The sequence below is a fragment of the Panthera pardus genome, unplaced genomic scaffold (assembly GCF_024362965.1).
Source record: "Panthera pardus isolate Hobbes unplaced genomic scaffold, ASM2436296v1 HiC_scaffold_22, whole genome shotgun sequence".
Lineage (NCBI taxonomy): Eukaryota > Metazoa > Chordata > Mammalia > Carnivora > Felidae > Panthera > Panthera pardus.
In genome coordinates, this window is record NW_026526788.1 from 61365705 (window position 1) to 61388584 (window position 22880).

A 22880-nucleotide genomic window follows, 5' to 3' on the forward strand; every position below is an offset into this window, starting at 1 on the left:
TGGGCCTGTACACAGCAGAGAGGAAGCACTAGGAACTTCACCACTTCTTGGATTTTAATCTATCTTTGCAGGGCCTGGATGCCCAAGCTCAGGGCTCAAGAGGACTTATAGAGACACGTGGGGCCATAAGCAGTGATGTTGACTGCCCTGAAGGCCTTAAACTATTTCTTTAGAAGGGCCATGCTGCTGTCTGGGTGTTGTCTGGGAAGGCTGCTCACAAAGTGACCTTCAAGTCACATGGGGAGAAGGACTGGTATTAGTTTTTCTTTAAGTGTCTGGCAGAATTCACCAGTAAAGCCATCAGGTCCAGACCTTTACTTTGTTGGTAGACTTTTAGTTACTGATTCAATCTCCTTACTAGTCATAGGTCCACTCCAATTTCCTATTTCTGTGTGATTTAGTCTTGGTAGGTTTTGTTTCCAGGAACCTGTCCATTTCATCTGGTTATCCAGTTTGTTAGCGTGCAACTATTCACGGTACTCTCTTACAATCCTTTTTATTTCTGTAGAACCAATACTAATGTCATTTTCATTTTCTGATTTTACCAATTTGAGTCTTTTCTCTTTCTTCTTAGTCCCTCCAGCTAAAGGTTTGGTAATTTTGTTGTTCTTTTTAAACAACCAACTTTTGGTTTCACTATTTCTCTATTTATCTTTGCTCTAATTATCATTATTTCCTTTCTTCTGCTAGCTTTCAGTTTAGTCTGTTCTTTTTCTAGTTCCTTAGTCAAAAGTTGGGTTTTGATTTGAGATCCCTCTTGTTTTTTAAGTGTTTGTAGCTATAAGGTTCCCCTTAGCAATGCATCTCCTAAATTTGGTGTGTTTTCATTTTCATTCATCACTAGCAATTTTCTAATTTCCCTTGTGATTTCTTCTTTGATCTACTAGTTAAGAGTGCTGTTTAGTTTCCACAAATTTGTTAAATTTTCCAGTTTGGTCATTGACTTCTAAGTTCATCACACTGTGCTCAGAGAAGATACTTTGTATGGTAACTTTTTAAAATCTACTGAGACTTGGGGCGCCTGGGTGGCTCAGTCGGTTGAGCGGCCGACTTCAGCTCAGGTCACGATCTCACAGTCCGTGAGTTCGAGCCCCGCGTCGGGCTCTGTGCTGACAGCCTGGAGCCTGTTTCGGATTCTGTGTCTCCCTCTCTCTGACCCTCCCCCGTTCATGCGCTGTCTCTCTCTGTCTCAAAAATAAATAAACGTTAAAAAAAAATTAAAAAAAAAAAAATAAAATAAAATAAAATAAAATAAAATAAAATCTACTGAGACTTAACTAGTGGCCTAACATATGGTCTATTGTGGAAAATGTCCCATGTACACTTGAGAAGAATGTCTACTCTATTGTTGGATAGGGTGCTTTGTGTATGTCTATTAGATATATTTGATTTCTTGTGGTGTTTAGGTCCTCTTTTTCCTTACTTATCCTGCTTGTTCTATCCATTATTAAGAGGAGGGTACTGAAGTCTCCAACTATTATTGTAGAACTGTTTATTTCTCCTTTCAATTTAATCAACTTTGCTCAATATATTTTGATGGCCTGTCATTAGATACATAAATGTTTATAATTGATGTATCTTCTTGCTGTACCGAACCTTTTAATAATATATAATGTCCTTCTTTGCCTCTTGTAAACTTCTTGGTTTTGATGTTAGTACAGCCATCCATGCTCTCTGTTGATTACTTTTATTTGCATAGGATATCTTTTTCCAGCCTTTCATTTTTTTTTTCAACATTAATTTTTGAAAGACAGAGACAGACAAAGCATGAGTAGGGGAGGGGGAGAGAGAGAAAGAGAGGGAGACACGGAATCAAAAGCAGGCTCCAGGCTCTGAGTTGTTAGCACAGAGCCTGATACAGGACTCAAACCCCCAAACTGTGAGATCATGACCTGAGCCAAAATCGGATGCTTAACCCACTGAGCCACCCAGGTGCCCCACAGCCTTTTCAATCCATTTGTGTTTTTGGATCTAAAATGAGTCTCTTGTAGACAGCATACAGTTGGATCATGGTTTTGTTTTTAAATCCATTCTGCCAATCTGTCTTTTGAGTGGAAAGTTAAATCCATTTAGGTTTAAACTACTGTCCTGCTGGTGGGTGGGGGGAGGACTTACTTTTGTCATTTTGCTATTTGTTTTCTAAATGCCTTATAGCTTTTTGTCCTTCATTTCCTGCATTACTGAATTCTTTTGTATTTAGCTGATTTTTAAAAATTTTTAATGTTTATTTATTTATTTGGAGAGAGAGAGAGCATGAGCAGGATAGGGATAGAGAGAGAGGGAGAGTCACAATCCCAAGCAGGCTCTGTACCATCAGCGCAGAGTTCAATGTGGGTCTTGAACTCATGAACCGCAAGATCATGACTTGAGCCTAAACCAAGAGTTGGATGCTTAACCAGCTGAGCCACCCAGGCGTCCCGAGGTGACTTTTTTGAACAAAAAGTTTGGTGATTTTTTTGAACAAAAAGTTTAATAAATTCCTTTCTCATTTCCTTTTGTCCATATTCTATAGCTATTTTCTTCACGGTTACCATGGGGATTACATTTTGCATCCTAATTTGAATTTATTCCAATTTAACTTCAACACAGAAAAATTCTGCTCCTTTGCAGCTCTATCCCTGCCTTTGTTTTAGTTTTTGTCACAAAATCACATCTCTATGTACTATGTGGCCAAAAACATAAACTAAGTATTCTTCTAAATTCATTAGTCTCTTAAATTGTATAGAAAACAAAATGAGGAATTAAAAACCAAAGTTACAAGAAGGTAAGTAGACTAATCATTGTTTTTAACAATGTATTAGCCTCTTAAATCATACAGAAATCAAAAAGTGAAGTTATAAACCACTGTTACAATAATACTAGCTTTTATAACTGCCCACGTATTTACCTTTATTGAGATACTTCTCCATATGGCTTTGAGTTACTGTCTAGTGTCCTTTCATTTCACCCTGTCAGATGCCCTTGAGCATTTCTTGTAGAGCAGGTCTAGTGGTAACAAAGACTTTTGTTTATCTTAGAATGTCTTAATTTCTCCCTCACTTTTGAAGGACAGTTTTGCTTGACTGACCTTTTTTTTTTTACTTTCCATTTAGAACTTTGAATGTATCAACCCACTACCTTCTGGCCTCCAAAGTTTCTGATAAGAAATCTGAAAATATTACTGATGAGCCCCTGTGACAAGCTGCTTCTCTCTTGCTGCTTTCAAGATTCTCTATTTGTCTTTGCCTTTCAAAAGTTTGATTATGATATGTTTTGGTGTGGGTCTCTCTGAGTTCATCTTACTTGGGAGTTCACTGAGCTTCTTGGATGTTTGTATGTATGTCTTTCATCAAATTAAGGATGTTTTCAGCCACTATTTCTTCAAATATTCTCTCTCTTCTCCTTCTGGGACTCCCACAATACATGTTGGCCTACTCGATGGTGTCCCGAAAGTCTCTCAAGCTCTGCTCTCTTTTCTTTAACTCCAAGTTTGTTGACTCTTCCTTCTGCTTTTGAATCTCTATAGTGAAGTCTTCATTTCAGTTATTGTACTTTCTAGCTCCAGAATTTCTTTCTGGTTTCTTCCTAGGTTTTCTATTTCCTTACTTAGATTTCCATCTTGTTTATCAACCATTTTCTTGACCTTCTCCATCTCTCTCTTTAGTTCCTTGAACATCTTTAGGCCAGTTGTTTTAAATTTTTCTCTAGCATATCTGCCATCATGGCTTTTTCAGGGACAGTTTCTGTTGATTATTTTTTTCTTTTGAATGGGCTATATTTTCCTATTTTTTTGTGTATGCCTTGTGATTTTTAGTTGAAAACTGGACATCTGAATTCAATAATGTGGTAACTCTGGCAGATTCTCCCCCTTCTCCTAGGATTTGCTGGGTCTTGCTATTTATTTATTTTTAATTTTAAGTTTTTAAAAGATTTTATTTAAAAAAATTTTTTTTAATGTTTATTTATTTTTGAGACAGAGAGAGACAGAGCATGAACAGGGGAGGGGCAGAGAGAGAGGGAGACACAGAATCTGAAACAGGCTCCCGGCTCTGAGCTGTCAGCACAGAGCCTGACGCGGGGCTCAAACTCATGGACTGTGAGATCATGACCTGAGCCGAAGTCGGCCGCTTAACCGACTGAGCCACCCAGGTGCCCCAAAAGATTTTATTTTTAAATAATCTCTACACCCAATGTGGGGTGCAAACACCCAACCCTGGGATCAAGAGTCACACTCTCCTCTGGCTGGCCTGAGCCAGCCAGGCACCCCCGTTTTTCGTTATTTTTTAAAATTATAGGCTGTCTCTATGCCAAGGATCAGCCTCAGGTATAAACTTAAGGTCGTCTCAGGTCTTTTTCTGAGCCTGTATCTTTCCCTGGGCATGTATAATCACTTTCTGATTTTTCCCATATATGCAGTTGCTTTTTAATGCCCTAGTCTTTCTTTTCTGGCTCCCAAAAGGGGAAAAAAGAAAAGTGAAGAGGGGGAGGGGAAGGCACCAGCCCTTTAAGTGCTTCAGAAGTCACTTCAGCTTTTGGGGGAAGGGCTTGCAACAATGGGAGGAAGAGGAAGTGCAACAATGCAACAAATTGCATTTGTCTGCAACTCTGTGATCAGAAGCAACAATCAGCAAACAGCACAGATCCCTGATATTTGGAGGACCTGTTCCTTTTTGCCCACCTAGGCTCCTGCAAACTCTGTGCAAGCTATTCCAAGATCATGTACACAGGTGCCTGCCATATGGCTGGGGGAAATGGTACTGACTAAGAGCTGAAAATTGACTGATGTTATCCCCAATTTATTCTCCAAGCCTTCTCCTGGAAGTTGTAAGCCTTCAATAGACTCCAGAGTTCCAAAACAGTTACATCAGACAGGTGCAATTGTTGTCTAAGTGAAGAGATAGATTGCTGGTGCTTCTTATTCCACCACCTTCCTAACAGTTTCATAAAACAGTAATTTACTTAATCTTCAAAACAACCCATCATGAGGATACTTATTATTATCCCTATTTTGCATAGAAAGAAAGTGAGGCAAAGTTTTGTCAACATAGCACTGGAAGTCCAAGACACAGTAATCAGAAAAGAAAATGACATAAAAGACATCGAAAATGGCAAGAAAGAAATAAAACTGTCATGATTTGCAGATGACATGATACTATATATAGAAAACCCTAAAGACTCACCCCAAAACCATTAGAACTAATAAATGAATTCAGTAAAGTTGCAAGACACAAAATTAATACACAGAAATTGGATGCATTTCTACACACTGGAAATGAACTATCAGAAAGAGAAATCAAGAAAACAATCCCATTTATAACTGCATCAAAAAGAATTAAATACCTAAGAATAAACTTAACCAAAGAGTGTAAAAGATCTGTACTCTAAAAACTATAAGACACTGATGAAACAAACTGAAGATAACACAAATAGATGGAAAGATATTCTATGCTCATGGATTTGAAGAATTAATATTGCTAAAATGTCTATAGTATCCAAAGCAAAATACAGATTCAATGCAATCCTTATCAAAATATCAATAGCGTTTTTTAAAGAACTAGAACAAGTAATACTAAAATCTATACAGAACCACAAAAGACCCCCAAAACAGCCAAAGCAATCTTGAGAAAGAAAAAAGCTGGAGGGATCATGCCCTCAGATTTCAAACTATACTACAAGGCTGTAGTAATCGAAACAGTATGGTAGTAGTACGAAACCAGGTACATATTAACGGAACAGAATAGACTGCCCAGAGATAAGCCCATTTGTAGACAGTACCTTTTAATCTATGATAAAAAAGGCAAGAATATACAGTGGGGAAAAGACCATCTCTCCAACAAATGGTGCTGGGAAAACCGGACAGCTACGTGCAAAAGAATGAAACTGGGCTACTTTCTTACACTACACACAAAAATAAACTCATAATGGATTAAAGACCCAAATGTAAGCCCTGAAACCATAAAACTTCTAAAAGAAAACACAGGCTGTAAACTTTTGGATATCAGCCTTAGCAATATTTTTTTTGGATGTGTCTCCTCAAGCAAGGGAAACAAAAGCAAAAATAAACAGTTGGGACTACACTGAACTTTTAAAAAGCCTTTGCACAGAGAGGGGACCATCAAAAAACAAAAAGGCAACCTGCTGAATGGGAAATATATCACTGATATACATATATATCATCAGTGATATATATATATATATATATATATATATATATCATTTCCAAATGATGTATCTATAAACGGTTAACATTAAAAATACATAAAGAATTCATACAACTCAACATCAGAAAGTAAATAATATGATTTAAAAAGAAGACCTGAATATACATTTTTACAAAGAAGACACATGGATGGCCAAAAGACCAGGAAAAGATGCTCAAGTCACTAATCATCAGGAAAGGCAAATCAAACCCACAATGAGCTATCGTTAGAATGGCCAGAATCAAAAAGCCAGGAAATAACAAGTACTGGCGAGGATGTGGAGAAAAGGGAACCCTCATGCACTGTTTGTGGGAATGTAAATTGGTGCAACCACTGTGGAAAACAGTATGGGGGTCAAAATATTAAACACAGAAATACCGTATGATCCAGCAATTCCATTTCTGGGTATTTATCCGAGGAAAATGAAAATACGATATATGCAGCACCATATTCATTCCAGCATTATTTTTTTTTTATTTCATTAATTTTTTTAAATGTGTACTTATTTTTGAGAGAGAGAGACACACACACAGCACGAGCCAGGGAAGGCAGAGGCAGAGGGAGACACAGAATCTGAAGTAGGCTCCAGGCTCTGAGCTGTCAGCACAGAGTCCAATGCACGGCTTGAACTCACAAACCATGAGAACATGACCTGAGCTGAATTCGGACACAACCACCTGAGCCACCCAGGCACCCCTGCAGCATTATTTACAATAGCCAAGATATGGAAGCAACCTGAGTGTCCACTGATGGATGAATGGATAAGGAAGACGTGGTGTATATATACAATGGAACATGACTCAGCTATAAAAAAGAATGAGATCTTGCCATTTGCGACAACATGAATAGACTTAGGGGGTATTATGCTAAGTGAAGTAAGTCAAATAGAGAAAGACAAATACCATATGGTTTCACTTACATGTGGAATCTAAAAACCAAAACAAAGGGACAAACAAAACAAAACAGAAACAGACTCGTAAATATGGTGAACAACTGGTGATTGCCAGAGCGGAGGCGAGTGAGGGGATGGATGAAATAGGTGAAGCGGGTTAAGAGGTACAAACTTACAGTTATAAAATATAGAGTAAGTTAGGACTATATTTTAATATTTTAGTATTAAATTTTAATATTTTAATATTAATATTAAATTTTAATATTTTAATATTAAATGATATTTTAATAACTTTATATTTTAATATTTCAATAACTTCATATGGTGTCAGATGGTAACCAGACATCGTGGTGATCATTTCATAATGTGTATAAATGTCAAATCACTAGGTCATATACCTGAAACTAATATAATATTAGTGTTGTAGCTCAACCGTATTTAATTAAAAAAAAAAAAGGAAACTGAGGCACAGATTTACCGAAGGTTACACAGCTACAAAGTGGTAGAGCTGGGATTCAAACTCTGGGCAAGCTCCAGAGCCCAGCTTTTCACAACTTTGCCATGCTGCCTGTCTTTAGACAAGCCCAGTATCAGTGCTTTAGGGACCAAAACCAGGCTTCATGTTTATAGCCCCTTTCTTATTGTAAGTTTATCCATTACTGAAATACTCATAAACGACTAAAGATTTTATATCCTACCAACCATCGTGATAAGGAACAAATGCTGTAGTTTGTACAAAAGGTAAGAAACACTAAAGGCCCAGTAGGAATGATTAAGTGTTTGAAGATCTATCTATATGTATAATGGGATACTGTGCAACTATTTAAAAGACTGAGGCACTGTTAAATGTGCTGTTGCTGAATGAACTCTAGAAGCCAAGGTTAGATTTAAGATACAGGGTGCGGAACACACAGCATCATATGCTAACTTTTGTGTTGTTTTTGTTTTTTTTTAAAGAAACTGTACAAATGTGTCCGTCAGTGTTTGCAACATCTCTAGAACAATATGCCTGAAACTAGTAACAACCACTGCATTTGGACTTGGGAACGTAAATCTTGGGGCTCAGTGTTTGGAGGGAGTCTGACTTTCCTGTGTGTACTTTGCACTGTTTGACTTCTTACCATGTCCATACATTATTATTCAGAATCTATATATATTTTCTATGTAAAGGGGTAATCATAGCAGGCTGCAAGATAGTCCCCACGAGGTATTTTTGCTGGCATTCTCAGTTACTCCTGGGAGTAACTCCCAGGAGTTCAGCTCCTGGGAGTTTCCTAGTTCTGGGGACTGGCTTATAGCTTTGAGGCTCCCATACACAGACTGAGTGTCACAGGATTTCCACCTTGATGCACACACTCACCAAGGCAGTAGCTGGTCTGTGGGTGAGAAGGGAACGTAAAACCTGCCACTTTTACAGAGTCTCAGGTCACTAGGCAGTTTGGTTCTCCTAAGAAATGAAGTGTGAATTCCTGTCATTTGCTTCACCAGGCACGGGGATTATTTCAATCCATCGTGTTCCTAGTGCAGACCAAAACAGGAATCTGGCCAGGTAGCCTAGGATGAGGATCAGTGCAGGAAGGTTATCTGGGGAGGGGCCTCTCATCTCTTCATGGTTGAGGAACTCCACATTTCACTGCTCTTCAAAGCTCCCTAAAGTGTGGACAGATAGGTTTTCCCCCAACTCAAGGATACTCGTCCTTGTTGCTCTGAATGATGTAAACATCGGCCAGAAACCTTGCATTAAAATAATAGACTGCTTTCAGTTTATTTTAAGATCTGTTGTCACACCATTCTGGGATCTGACATCATAGGTTCTTAAAGGCTAAACAGGGCTGCATACCACAAACACCAGGACTGGAGACCTGGTCCAGCTCCACCCGCTGACTCAGCCTGGAGTAGGGCCAGGCCCTGGGGATTTAGGGGCTGAAAGGGCTGGGGGTGGGTTTCTCTGGACAGAAAGAGGGCAGGCTGAGGAGACCTGCGGTCATTAACAAGTCTTTCCCCCTTCTCTGCCAGCCTCATTTGTTCACAGATGCCAATATTCATTATTAGTATATGTTTGCAAAAGACAGACTTTGAAAAGTCATCTTGAAGTCTGATCAGTTTATACAGGATTTAAAGATAGGACTAGTGCTTTCTTCTCTAACTAGTGTGAAAGTGGTAATATCTGTTGTCAGACTATCTACAGTTTGAGTTTCTAACCACTAGGGGTTGACCTAACTCCACTAAAACCAACTTTATTCTAAGCCATTTTCTTCTGCAAATTATCAGGTTCCAAGATGACTGAATTAGTGTTCATAAACTATAATGTCTCGAATCATGCTCCTAAAACTGAAAGTCTTTGTGTTAGAAGAGAGGAAACGGTCTCACTCCGAAGACAAGGTAGGATAAGAAATAAGACAAATTAGAGAGAATAAGACATAGAAGGTCAAAAACTCCTAGCCCAGTGGCTTACCTCACTGTACTGGAGTCACCTGAGATGCTCACCTGTCCAGCTCCTGTCCCACCCCCTAATGAATCAGAATCCCAGAGCTGGGACCCAAGCACTGTATGTTTAAAAAAGTTCCATGGTTGGGGCGCCTGGCTGGCTCAGCCGGTTAAGCGTCCAACTCTTGATTTTGGCTCAGGTCATCATCTTGAGGTTCGTGGGATGGAGCTCCGAGTCGGGCTCTGTGCTGACAGAGCAGAGCCTGCTTGGGATTCTCTCCCTCCCTCTCTCTCTGCCCCTCTCCCACTTGTGTGCATGCTCCCCGTCTCTCTCTCAAAATAAAGAAAGAAACTTGAAAAAAAAAGTATAAATGGAATCTTTTAAATATAATAATAAAAATAAAAATGACAATAAAAAACTCTATGGTTGAGTCTTATGAGCAGCAAAGGTCAGAACAACTGTGCGAGTCTAACACTCACTTTATAAAAGAGGAGACTGAGGCTCAGAGAGGGCAAGTGTCTTGACCAGTCATACTTCGAAGTCACTACTGGGGAAAGCCTCAGGTTTCCTGACTCTCTATCCCAGGTGCTCTCTGGGAGGGAACAACCCCCTCCAGGACATCAGGGCACCACATACATGTATATTACCCCACTTACGATTTGGTTTCTGACAGTCTTCTTGAATGATATGGTGTATTTTTCTGTGCAGTTCTTTGTCCTCTCTGGTTACCTAAACAGGAAAACCAGGAGAGAAAGCATTCTTAAGCAATAAAGCAGCTGTGTCATCTCGATTACCAGATTAGTTTTTAGGATAGTTTCTAAAAATTTCCTAATAATCACAAAATAATCCCATCCCTACACCAAAAACCAACAATGTGGTTTTTGATAATTGGCCTATTATGAAACCAGCTCTGTCCCTAAGCAGCTCACGGCTCTGTAGTTGGTGCAGAGGCATACTCCCTTGGAAGGTAGTTTACTGGAGCCATGATGTCAAGAAAACCTGAAATTCTACACTTTTTTTTAATGTTTATTTTTGAGAGAGACTCAGAGAGAGAGAGAGAGAGAGAGAGAGAGAGAGCGCGCGCGCGCGTGCGAGGATGAGTGGGGGAGGGGCAGAGAGAGAGGGAGACACAGAATCCAAAGCTGGCTCCAGGCCCTGAGCTGTCAGCACAGAGCCTGACGTAGGGCTCAAACCCACAAACAGTGAGATCATGACCTGAGCCGAAGTCGGACACTCAACCGACTGAGCCACCCAGGCGCCCCTGAAATTCTACACTTTTAAGGAGCAATTTTCTTCACAAATATTTGTTAACACATTCTTGATGTTTCTCACTTGTTTTTATATTGAAAGAGAGACACAAGTGATCAAAGTCTGATCTCCAACCCGGACTCCTTCCTGCGGGCATGACACAAGTCTCCTGTCTCATTAATTTTCTTCTTACTCCCAACCACAAAGGAAAACAGATGAAATTAAAACCGTAAGGAAAGGCTAGCAAGAGAGTAAATCTAGCCCATCCCTTGAAACACTCTGTCTTAAAGGCAAAAATAACGACGCTCCTTTCTCAACCAGCTCAAGTAAGAGGGAAGCAGTAACCAAATGGGTTTCATCTTCCTTCCATAGTAAATCTAAAAACCAAAAAGAAAAAAAAAAAAAAGAGAGAGAAAGAGGAAGGAAGGAAAAGAGGAAGAAAGGAATAAACAAAAAAATCATGCAAATACATACATGTATGAGGAATTGTCGAACTTGACTTACAAAATGATCAGATTTTAGAACGACCAGATTTTAGAATGAATGGGGATACTGACAACGCCTGCCTTCCCTTGACTCACAAGGTTATTGTGAAGAGCAAATAAGGTAATGGGGGTGAGAGCTGTTGAAAGCAGGAAACTACCAAACAAACAGAAATATCTACATCACAGTGATAACTATTTCCCTGAGGCAAGGCCCTCAGGAAAACAGAAACCTCTAGGACAGGCGAGGAGGTGGAAGGGGAGGAGTGAAGTCAGAGAAGGCGGATGGTTCTGCTGAGGAAAAGAGCCATTATTGCTTGATCACCCCATTCCAGTTCACACTGATTCACAGGAGGAAGTGCCCTAGCCCTGCCACACCTCTGTCCTGGCCTGCTGCCTGTAGTCCTGTAGCTGCTTTCTACAGACACAGAAGGCCAACTCTGGAGCCTCCCGGGGGAGGGGGAGGAGGGGATGGGATGTGGGGGGAGGCATGTTGAGGTGAGCTGCCTAGCATGGGATTCTCCAACCCTACTAGGCCTTTCCATGCCAGGAGGAGGTGGTCTGCACCCACCTTACAAAGATCAGAATACCCTTTTCAAAGGTTACTCAGGGGCACCTGTCTGGCTCAGTTGATAGAGCATACGACTCTTGATCTCAGGGTTGTGAGTTCAAGCCTTACCCTGGATGGTAGAAATTACTTACAAAAAAAATTTTTTTTAAGTTGCTCAAATAGTATTTAAATATATCTTAACTGGGGCGCCTGGGTGGCTCAGTCGGTTAAGCGTCCGACTCTTGATTTCGGCTCAGGTTATAATCTCACAGTTTGTGAGATTGAGCCCCTCAGGGGGCTCTGCGTTGACAGTGCAAACCTGCTTGGGATTCTCTCTCTCCCTCTCTCTGCCCTTCCCCCTTGCTTGCATTCTCTCTCTCTTTCCCTCTGGAAATAAATGAATAAACTTTAAAAAAAAATTTTTTTAAATAAAACGTATCTTAATTTAAAAAAAAAAAAAAAGCTCTCTAAAGTGGGGAAATAACTAGAGTAAATCAACATCATGAAAATGTCCTATTAAGGAAAGCTTCCCCTCAAGAATCACGTCTGTAAATACAGAGACTTCTAGGAGGCCTCACAATTTTGAACTGCCTCTAGAATTGCTCATGACTGAAGCCACATCTACACTACGAGCAACAGTCATGAGAAAGCCTGTTTTTACTGAAAGCTTGGCTCCTTCAATTATTAAAGGCAGGCAGTGAGAGGTGAACCTTTAACTCTGGAGGTTATGAGGCAAGCAAGCGCTTGTACCCCTGGTGGGAATGTCAATTAGTAGAGCCTTCTAGCAGGCCAATCAGACTGTGTTGACCAAATGCTTAAGGTACTTGCCCTTTGCTCCAGCAATTCCTCTTTAAGAGCGAATCTTACCAAAATGCTTACATGAATTCACAAAGAGAGTTATGCAAAAATAGCAACAGCAACACTATCTGTGAGAACAAAAGTTAGAATCAACATAAATGTCCATCAGAAAGAAGTGGCTAAAAGTGTATGGCAAGTACCCAGAATATGGAATACCACGCAAGGTCAAAAAAATTGAGAAGTACTAACATGGAAAGATACCTGTGGTGTGCTATTTTGGTACCCCCAAAACTTGCCAGGAAATACTTATTCATTTATTTAAAGTTTTTATTTATTTATTTTGAGAGAGACAGTGCAAGTGGTGAAGGGGCAGAGAGAGAGGGAGAGAGAATCCCCAGCAGGCTCCATGCTGCCAGCGCAGAGCTTGATGTGGGGCTTGAACTCATGAAACTGTGAGATCATGACCTGAGCTGAAACCAAGAGTCAGATGCTTAACAGAGTGAGCCACCCAGGCTCCCTGCCAGGCATTATTTAGAGCAGTGGTTCTCAACTGTTCCAGGGAACCCCTGGTGATGTCCTGTGATGTTTTAAGTTGTCATACCTGGTGGGGGGAGTGGGCTGCTACTGCTCTCTAGGGAATGAAGGCCAGGATGCTGTCAAACATCCTACAGTGCAAAGGAAAGCCACCTACAGCAAAGAACCATCTGGCCCAAACAGTGTTAATGCTGAGGAGTCTGATCCATAGGATAATCACAAAAAAAGGCACAGAAGCATCTATAGATGTACATGTGTAAATGCACAGACAAGTGTCTACAAGGATAAATGGCACCTTAGATGAGGCTGACCTTTGCTCCTCATTTTACATACCTCCTTAATGATTTTTAAAAACAGTAAATAGGAATTCTAGGTATTCTTAAGGAATGAATACAGTTGTGATTGAAGGTAGGAAGGAAAAAAAGTTGCAAGTCTCTTACATAGTATAGGTTATCAAAACCATCATCTTTCTGGAAAACAAATCCTTTTTCCTGCAGCAGCTGTATAGCATTCTTAAATATACTATGAATTGCCTTGGAAGTGGTTTCATTCTTAACATCCACCTGTAGGAAGAAGAAAAAGAAAAAGAAGAAAAGAGGTAAGTCCCATCTTACAGCATCTAAGAGTAACTCCCTGGACCAGCTGGTTTATGGATTCACCCAACAGGCTTTTAATCTGCTGAGTCAAAAAGATCCAGGTATGTGGCCTAGCAGGATGGTGACATTTAAGGAGGCCTGGGAAGTTTGCTCAGGCAGGATCATGCTTGATAACTGTTCCATACTTTGGTTGTGGGTTTGTTTTTTTTTAATTTAATTCTACAATATGAAATGGAAAATCAAAAAGATAATACTTAAATTTAAGTATGTGGTTTATATGTCTTGAACATTTAAAATTACTTCTATTCCCATGTGGGTTTTGATAGAACTGTTTCCTAAACAAAAAGATAATCTCTGATTTTATTTTTTTAATTCAGATCCAAAGCATTATATACATATTAGGTCAGTTTTTTCATTAAAATTATGGCTATATGTAATCTCTTCCTAAGGACTTCAGGGAATTTTACACATATTAAAATAAGTTGGGGATTCCAGGATATAAAAAGTATTAAGTAGTCTATTTAATGTTTATTTTTTTTAATTTTTATTTTATTTTTGAGAGAGTGCAAGCAGGGCAGGGGCAGAGAGAGGAGACAGAGGATCCAAAGCAGGTTCTGTGCTGACAGCAGCGAGCTCGATGTGAGGCCTGAACTCAGGAATCCTGAGATCATGACCTGAGCCAAAATTGGGTGCTCAACCAAGCCACCCAGGTGCCCCTCCAACTTAATTTTAAAGAGAGGCAAATAGCTATGTGGAGACCTGTCTGTCAAAGGCAGGTCCATGGGGCTGAAGGCAGAGGGGGTTCTAGACCACATGGAAGGAACCTCGGCTGTTGTCAGTTTTCTATCTCCTCAATTTCAACATTTCTCCTCTTCTCTAAGATACGGGTTTACCCAGACAAATTACCAGGTTCATCCTATGTCTTATTTCCAAGGAAGCTAGGCCTTCAACTGTGTCCCACCATGCCTAACTAGACTGCAAGCTTACCGAGTCAGGGACTTTATTTCAACTTGGCCACCTCCTCCCTGGCACACAACAGATAACTAATAAGATATCTGTGTAATGAATGGGAAATAAATACCCCATTATAGAGGCTGTATCCCTTTTACTATTCCACTGGGGATCTTCAGTCCATTCCTAAAACAAAGTTAAGTGGTGAACAATTGTTCTTCAAGGTACAGATCTATTTTTAACGTGACAGAAATTTGCCAAGATATTTAAAAGATGAGACCACCAAAGACACAAGGCAAAGCTTCTACAAAAGTGTTTAAAGGCAAAGCCCTACCTCTTAAGAAGAATGCTCGTGAAGGCTATCTGGGGCAGTTCCCACAGATGCTAAAGAGAGAACGTGCTTGTGATTTGCTGATGACATTTCCTCCAAGTGACTGGAAAGGAAAGAAACCCCCAACGGCCTCGAGCATTCATAACTGCATCCCTAAAGAAACACTCTCTTTCTAGAAGAGGCCTTCTAAAGAGGCACTGTTTTAATCTAAAGGATCCTAGTGATGGTACACAGATATGCTCCCCTGGGCTGAAGAGGACAGTCTAACATTCTTAATTAATATTCAACAAGCTAGAGCACCTGATCATTAGAATATTAGGGCCTAAAAAGTTAACAAACATTCCAGGTTACAACAGCACCCATTCTCTGAAGGCAGAATAAGGCCAACAGCTATGTGATGACTCCCACGGGCAGAAAATCAATCTGTTAGAATAAACATCTTACCTAGCAATTCTCAGCCATACATCTTTTAATTCAGGGGCGGTGGGGGTTGGGGGGGGGCTTCAGGCAAAGCTGAGTGCCCTTACTTAGGGGAAGCACCGTCAACCCAAAACAGACTCTCCCACAAAACTTCTACAACTGCTCAATCTTCATAATTCTAAGGAAATTCATCTTCTTCAGTCAATTTACTATAAGGACCCTAAGGGTCGAGTTTATTACGTCTCTTATCAAGATAGAAATAAACTGGAAACTAAAAATGATTGTTACATGGTTACTGCCATCATTAAAAAGGACTCCTGGTTATCCCCAGCCCACACAGAAAGCTCGGTTCCTCCTCCCAGATTTCAGTAAGCTCAGGCAGCAGGAAGACATGTGCTAGCACCGTGAGATTAAAAGCACAGTTTCAGCTGTGAAGGAGGAGGACCCAACAGAAAAGGCTCTCTGTAAATATAAACAATATGCGAAGCTTCCTTTCCAAAAACATTTGCCTCGGCTGACCTCAAGACATATCTCCCTACTGGTTATAAAGTCACAGTCTCAAGGGTAAGGCCTCCAATCATCTCTTCTGGCCAGCAGCTTTGCCTGGCCTGGGATTTGTGTCTTTCTTGTCTTTTTCCAAAAAGCAATGACAGGGCTCATCTGATTCAGGAAACCGAAACTGCACAGAGACAAAAACAGTGACTGGTTGACCGTGCTGAGACTTAGCAGGCTTCTCCTAGCCCCAGGTCAGGAACTGGGTGGATCTCTGAAATATATATAGAGTCCTCATTCCCAAACAAACCACATTTATCCAGCTGTCAGAGAAACAATGGTTTTGCAAGGTCTGCTTATCATGTTTCTAGATTTGCTACGAAGGGCCACTATGGAAAAAAAGAAAGGGGGAAAACATTGAAACCCACTCTTCCCTTGCCTCTAAGCTATAACACTATCACAATGATTTTTTTGTGAAGCTTTCATCTGTATGACAAGAGAAAAGTGCTGAAGGATCTAGGGTTTCACCATCACTGTAAAGCATCCTTAGTCTCCCAGGCTCTCTTAAACAGAATTCAATTTAATGACACTGACCTCCCCAGAGTCATGTGAAGGAATAATTCATAACTGATGGAAAAATAGTTTGCAAAGACAAAACAAAGTGCCACATTCATTTCTTTTTCAACATACATGACTGGGCAGACACAAGTTTCTGCTCTAAGCATTTTCAAAAAGATATCATGCCAAAAGTTCCCCACGGTTGTTTTGAATGGAGGAGCCCTCAGAGAATCCTCAAGTCTCTCTACAGAAGAGTGGGTTCATGGGAAGAATGTGGTCTTTGCTCGGCTTCAAAGTTTCCTTCAGAACATGCCGACAGAGTGGTCAAAAGTGCTAGGAGGCTGACTTGGCAGGGAGCCTCCTCTAAATGACCAAATGGGAAGAAGGTTAATCTTGCTGTCTGCAGACAGCTGGACAGCCCCAGCTGCTTAGAAGCAACAGTGACACAGAACAAAGTGGCCAGTCACGACCCTCTCCACCTGGGTGTTTCCTGAAACACAATACCTCATCTCTGCGAATGAAATTGTGGGTCACCGGGCACACAGCCTGGTGCCAGGAAGAGATAATTAGGTTCACGAACGAAACTGAGAAGCAGTGGTCATGCCTCGGAGGTCAAGATGAGGACCTGTTATCTGTTCCACCAGAATCACGAGGAATAACTTATGTTACCTATCAGAGCTATTCAAGGCAGCCCTGTTGGGATGGCAAAAGATCGGAAAACTTCCATGCCAGAAATGGAGAGAATGGTTAAATGAATTATGGTACATGTAACAAAAGATTATTATAGCGGCAAATCTATATATATGGCTAGGAAAGGATCTGTAAGACATGCTAGACATGGAAAGCTAGGTACAGATTAGTGTTTAGCATGCCACCAGTTGTGTACAAAAAAGGGGATATAACTACTTCTAGTTAACAAATACACAGACTGTCACTGGAAGAATATTCATGAGACTAGTAATGATACTTATCCCTGGAGAAAGGGGGTAGGAGGGAGGATGGGAAGGAAACTTACTTTTAACTAGATACTTTCAGGGACTATTTAAATTTTTTTTAAAATTTATTTGAGAGAGAGAGAGAGCGCCTGAGCAGGGGAGAGAGGGGCAGAAGGAGAGCGAGAAAGAATCTTAAGCAGGCTCCACACTCAGCACGGAGCCCAACATGGGGCTTGATCCTATGACCCTGGGATCATGACCTGAGCCCAAATCATGAGTCAGACGCTCAACTAACTGAGACACCAGGCGCTCCAGGGACCATTTAAATTTTTAAAAAACTATTCTTTCCTTCAACCAACACATGATTATTAAGAACTTACTTTATAGGACACCTGGGTGGCTCAGTCTAGGTAAAGCATCCAACTCTTGATTTTGGCTCAGGTCTCATGGTTTGTGAGTTTGAGTCCCACATCAGGCTCTGCGCTGACAGTGTGGAGCCTGCTTAGGTTTCTTTCTCTCCTCTCTCTCTCTCTCTCTCTCTCTCTCTGCCCCTACCCTGCTCGTGCTCTCTCTCTCAAAATAAATAAACTTTAAAAAAATTAAATAAAAACAAAGAACTTACTTTATGGCAGCCCTATTCTAGGCTATGGTTCTAGAGAGCAAAGAACAAGACAGGCAAGACCTCCACACTTACAGAATTTAAATTCTGGCCGAGGAATAGGCAGGTGCACAAATAAATACCAGTGAGATCCTGAGATATGAAAACAGGGTGATAACATAGTAAGGAAGTAGGTGGCTATCAGAACAAATAGGGAAGACAAGAAGGTGACATTTCCTGGTAAAATCAATAAAATAAGTAAATATAAATTGTGTTACAACAATAAAAAACCTAAGAATTCCAATGAAAGGGAGCCTAAAACAAAAGTTTCAAGTAATAGCAATTCCAAGTGAATAAGTAAACACCAAACAACTTAAGTTCACCTGAAAAAAAAGGGACAGCTCTTTCCTGGAGGAGTAGGAAATTTCTGGCATATTCCTAGAAATTTTTACTTATAAACTAGACTGAATACAACTTGGGTCTTTATTCAAACTCTCAAAACATGACAGGTTAACCTTGTTTTGATGAAGAGAGAACAAGCCATTAAAAACCTTTGTTCAGTTCGAGAATCATCCTGCTGATCAATAAATAATCTTGGAAAGATAATTACCTCTTCTCATTTATTTCCCCCTCATTTGCCTCCTGCTTAGATTAAATCCATCTCAGTGAATACAAAGATCTAAGTACTATGAACCTTAGACTTTTTGTTTTTTCCTACCTAAAGATTAAGTTGACTGAGATTAAGTGAGGAGGGTAAAAGGGCAGGTGCATATTCTCATTTCAAGTTCTGTTCTGTTCCAGAACAGAAACACTGAATAGGGGCGCCTGGGTGGGTCAGTCAGTTGAGCGTCTGACTTCGGCTCAGGTCACGATATCACAGCTCGTGAGTTCAAGCCCCGCGTCGGGCTCTGTGCTGACAGCTCAGAGCCTGGAACCTGCTTCTGTGTCTCCCTCTCTCTCTGCCCCTAACCCACTCAAATTCTGTCTCTGTCTCTCTCAAAAACAAATAAAAATTTTTAAAAAATTAAAAAAAAAAGAAACATTGAATAGAACCATAACCTCTGTTCTCTGCATTTACCCCATGAATCTTTTTTTTTTAACTTTATTTATTTTGAGAGAGAAAGAGCAAGAGAGAGAGAGAGAGAGAGAGAGAGAGAGCACATGCACACATGTGAGTAGGGGAGGGGCAGAGAGAGAGTGGGAGAGAGAATCCCAAGCAGGCCCCACATTGTCAGTGCAGAGCCAACCTGGGGCTCAAACCCATGAACCTTGAGATCATGCCGTGAGCTGAAATCAAGAGTTGGACGCTTAACTGACTGAGCCACCCAGACGGTAAGTGCTCCCCTACCCTCTGAGTCTTAATACCTCAGTCATGTTCCCCCACACCCTTCAGCTGCAGACATGGGACAGGGGACTTGAATTCTCACATGGGCATGCTGCACTTACCTGCTCAGAGCAAGAGCTGTGAGTCACAGGCTGCCTGGCCAGGGACAGCAGAGATTCCACAGTTTCCAATTCCTGCTGGTAAAAGGTTTGTACTTTGTTCTCCACGAGGAATTCTTTGGCTTTTTCACTCAGCAAACATGTGAGATTGGCAAGGTCCAGACCACCTGGATTGCTGCTAGGGGAAAGTTTTTAAAAGCCTTGCAGAGAACTATCACCTTTGTTTCTTTTTGGTGTGCATAAAATAGAAACCCAGCGAGGAAATGCAACGTTATACAGATGTTTGTTTTAGTGGTTGATTGAAGTATAGCTGACCAAGATGCTATATGAATTTAAGGTGTACAACATAGCAATGACCAAGTCTATACTATGCTACATTCACAAGTGTGGCTACCATCTGTCCCCATAAATGCTATTACAATACCACTGACTATATTCCCTATGCTGTATCTTTTATCTTCGTGACTTCTTCCATAACCCAAAGCCTGTATCTCCTACTTTTCTTCACCCATTTTGTCCATCCCCCCTGTGAAGGACACTTAGGTTGCTTTCATATCTTGGCTAATATAAATAATGCTGCCATAAACACAGGAGTGCTTATGTCTTTTTTAATTAGTGTTTTTCTTTTCTTTGGGTAAATAGCCAATAGTGGAATTACTGGCTCATATGGTATGTCTATTTTTAATTTTTTTATTTTTAAACTCTTCCCCATTGTATATTCTTGCCTCCTTTGTTATAGATTAATTGAGGATATAAACATGGATTTATTCCTGGGCTCTTTATTCTGTTTCATTGATCTATGTGTCTATTTTTGTGTCAGTATCATACTCTTTTGATTACTACAGCTTTGTAGTGTAACCGGGAATCTGGGATTGCGTTACCTTAAGCTTTGCTCTTTTTTTCTCAATGTTGCTTTGGCTACTTGGGGTCTTTTGTGGTTCAGTACAAATTCTAAGATTATGTGTTCTTTGAAAAATGCTGTTAGCATTTTTATAGGGAATGTGTTGAATCTGTAGATTGCTTTGGGTAGTAGAGACATTATTAACAATATTAATTCTTCCAATCCATGAGCATGGAATATCTTTTCATTTGTTTCATCTTCAATTTCTTTCATCAAAGTTTTATAGTTTCCAGAGTACAGGTCTTTCACCTCCTTGGTTAAGTTTATTCCTAGGTATTTTATTCTTTTTGGTGCAATTGAAAATGGAATTGTTTTCTTAATTTTTCTTTCTGCTACTTGGTTATTAGTGTATAAAAATACAACCAATTTCTGTGTATTAACTGTGCATACTGCAACTTTACTGAATTCATTTATCAGTTCTAATAATTTGTTTTGGTGGAATCTTTAAAATTTTCTATGTATAGTATCATGTCATCTGCAAATAGTGACAGTTTAACTTTTTCCTTACCATACCAATTTGGATGCCTTTTTTTTTTTTTTCTTGTTTGACTGCTGTGGCTAGAACTTTTCATACTATGTTGAATAAATGTGGCAACAGTGGACTTCTTTGTTCCTGTTCCTGATGTTAGAGGAGAAACTCTATTTTCCACCAATAAGCATGATGTTAGCTGTGGGTTTTTTACTTTACTATACTTTACTATGCTATGTTCCCTCTCAAAGTGTTGTTGAGAGTTTTTATCATGAATGGATGTTGAATTTTGCCAAATGCTTTTTCTACCTCTAATGAGATGATTATGTGATTTTTATCCTTTGTTGATGTGGTCATGTTGATTGACTTGTGAATATTAAACTATCCTTGCATTCCCAGAATAAATCCCACATGATCATGGTCGAATGATCCTTTTAATGTACTGTTAAGTGCAGTTTGTTAGTTTTTTTTAAGTTCATTTATTTATTTTTGAGAGAGAGAGCAAGCAAGCAGGTGAGGGGCAGAGAGAGAGGGAGAGAGAGAATCTCAAGAAGGCTCTGCACTGTCAGTGTGGAGCCCAATGTGGGGCTTGAACTCATAAACCATGAGATCATGACCTGAGCCAAAATCAAGAATCAGATGCTTGCTTAAGTGACTGAACCATTCAAGCGCCCTGAGTTTGCTAATATTTTGTTGAGGATTGTTGTATGTATGTTCATCACAGATATAGGCCAGTAGTTTTTTGTAGTGTGTCTGGTTTTGGTGTCAGAGTAATGCTGGCCTCATAGGATATATTTGGAAGCTTTCCTTCCTCTTCTGTTCTCTGGCATAGTTTGAGGAGAACAGGTATTAACGCTTTCTTAAATGTTTGGTAGAATTCACCTGTGAATCCATCTGGTCATACACTTCTGTTTGTTAGGAGTTTTTGATTATTGATTCAAATTTGTTACTGGTAATTGGTCTATTCAATAATAATGCTTGTTTTTGACATAAAGGGCAATTCATGCAGTGAGCACTGTGTGGTTGTTTAAAAGGATCAGGCAGGACTACAGGAACTATGATATTCATGAGATTTTGAAAAAAAAATGTCAATCTGCCAAATAGCATATATAATACAGGTACAATCCCATTTTTATAAAAAAGCAAATGAGAACCCATAAAATATATGAGTGAATATTCATGCTTGTATATGCACATAAGAAGAAAGTTTAAAAGGATACACATCAACCTATGCACAGCGGTAACCTCCGGACAATGGTACTGCGGCAGACAGGAAAATGAGGAAACTTTCACTTTTTACTTTTTATGGGTCTGCAGTTTGGGTTGTTTTTTTTTAAAGTTTTATTTATTTATTTTGAGAGAGATCACAAGTGAGGGTGGGGCAAGAGAGAGGAAGGGGGGAGGGGGAGGGAGGGAGGGAAGGAGAGAGGGAGAGGGGGAGAGAGAGAGAGAGAGAGAGAGAGAGAATCCCAAGCAGGCTCCATGCTGCCAATGCAGAGCCTGACACGAGACTCGAATTCATGAACCGTCAGATCACAACCAGAGCTGAAACCAAGAGTCAGATGGACATTTAACCAACTGAGCCACTAAGGTGCCCAGTTTTGTTTTTTTTTTTTATGTAAGGGTTTTTTAAATGTAATATATACGCATGAAAAAAATTAAAGGGTACACAGTGAAAGTCTCCTTTTTATCCTGTTTCAGTTCCCACCCTTAGGCGGCCACTGTTCCTAGTTTTTTGGCTCCCCTCAGGGTTCTTGGATGCACACACTAATGGTATGAATATATCCTTGCTCCTCCTGGCTCTTTTTCACCCCTGCACAAAAGAGTAAAATCATCCCTGGTTGGAATGATGGGTTTCATTTTTTTATAGTTTTTTGTTATAATGTGCCACAGTATTCTTTTTAAAAATTTTTTTTTAATGTTTATTTATTTTTGAGAGAGAGACAGAATGTGAGTGGGGGAGGGGCAGAGCGAGGGGGAGACAGAGAATCTGAAGCATGCTCCAGGCTCTGAGCTGTCAGCATAGAGCCTGACACGGGGCTCGAACTCACGAACCGTGAGATCATGACCGGAGC

The 22880-nt window shown here is 40.2% G+C and overlaps 1 protein-coding gene across 10 annotated transcripts in view; it reads right to left on the reverse strand.

Annotated features, from left to right (window-relative positions):
• The window catches only part of STN1 (STN1 subunit of CST complex), a 63433-nt gene that overhangs the window by 22190 nt on the left and 18363 nt on the right, over positions 1-22880 (reverse strand). For 8 of the 10 annotated variants that reach the window (XM_019459343.2, XM_019459338.2, XM_019459339.2 and 5 more), the window contains 3 exons: positions 19439-19613; positions 13552-13674; positions 10156-10228 (listed from right to left, as the gene is read on the reverse strand). In XM_019459343.2, the coding sequence (XP_019314888.1) occupies positions 10156-10228; positions 13552-13674; positions 19439-19613 (371 nt within the window). The remainder of the gene's footprint in view (positions 1-10155; positions 10229-13551; positions 13675-19438; positions 19614-22880) is intronic. The other 2 variants (XM_019459341.2, XM_019459344.2) reach the window with 2 other exon arrangements.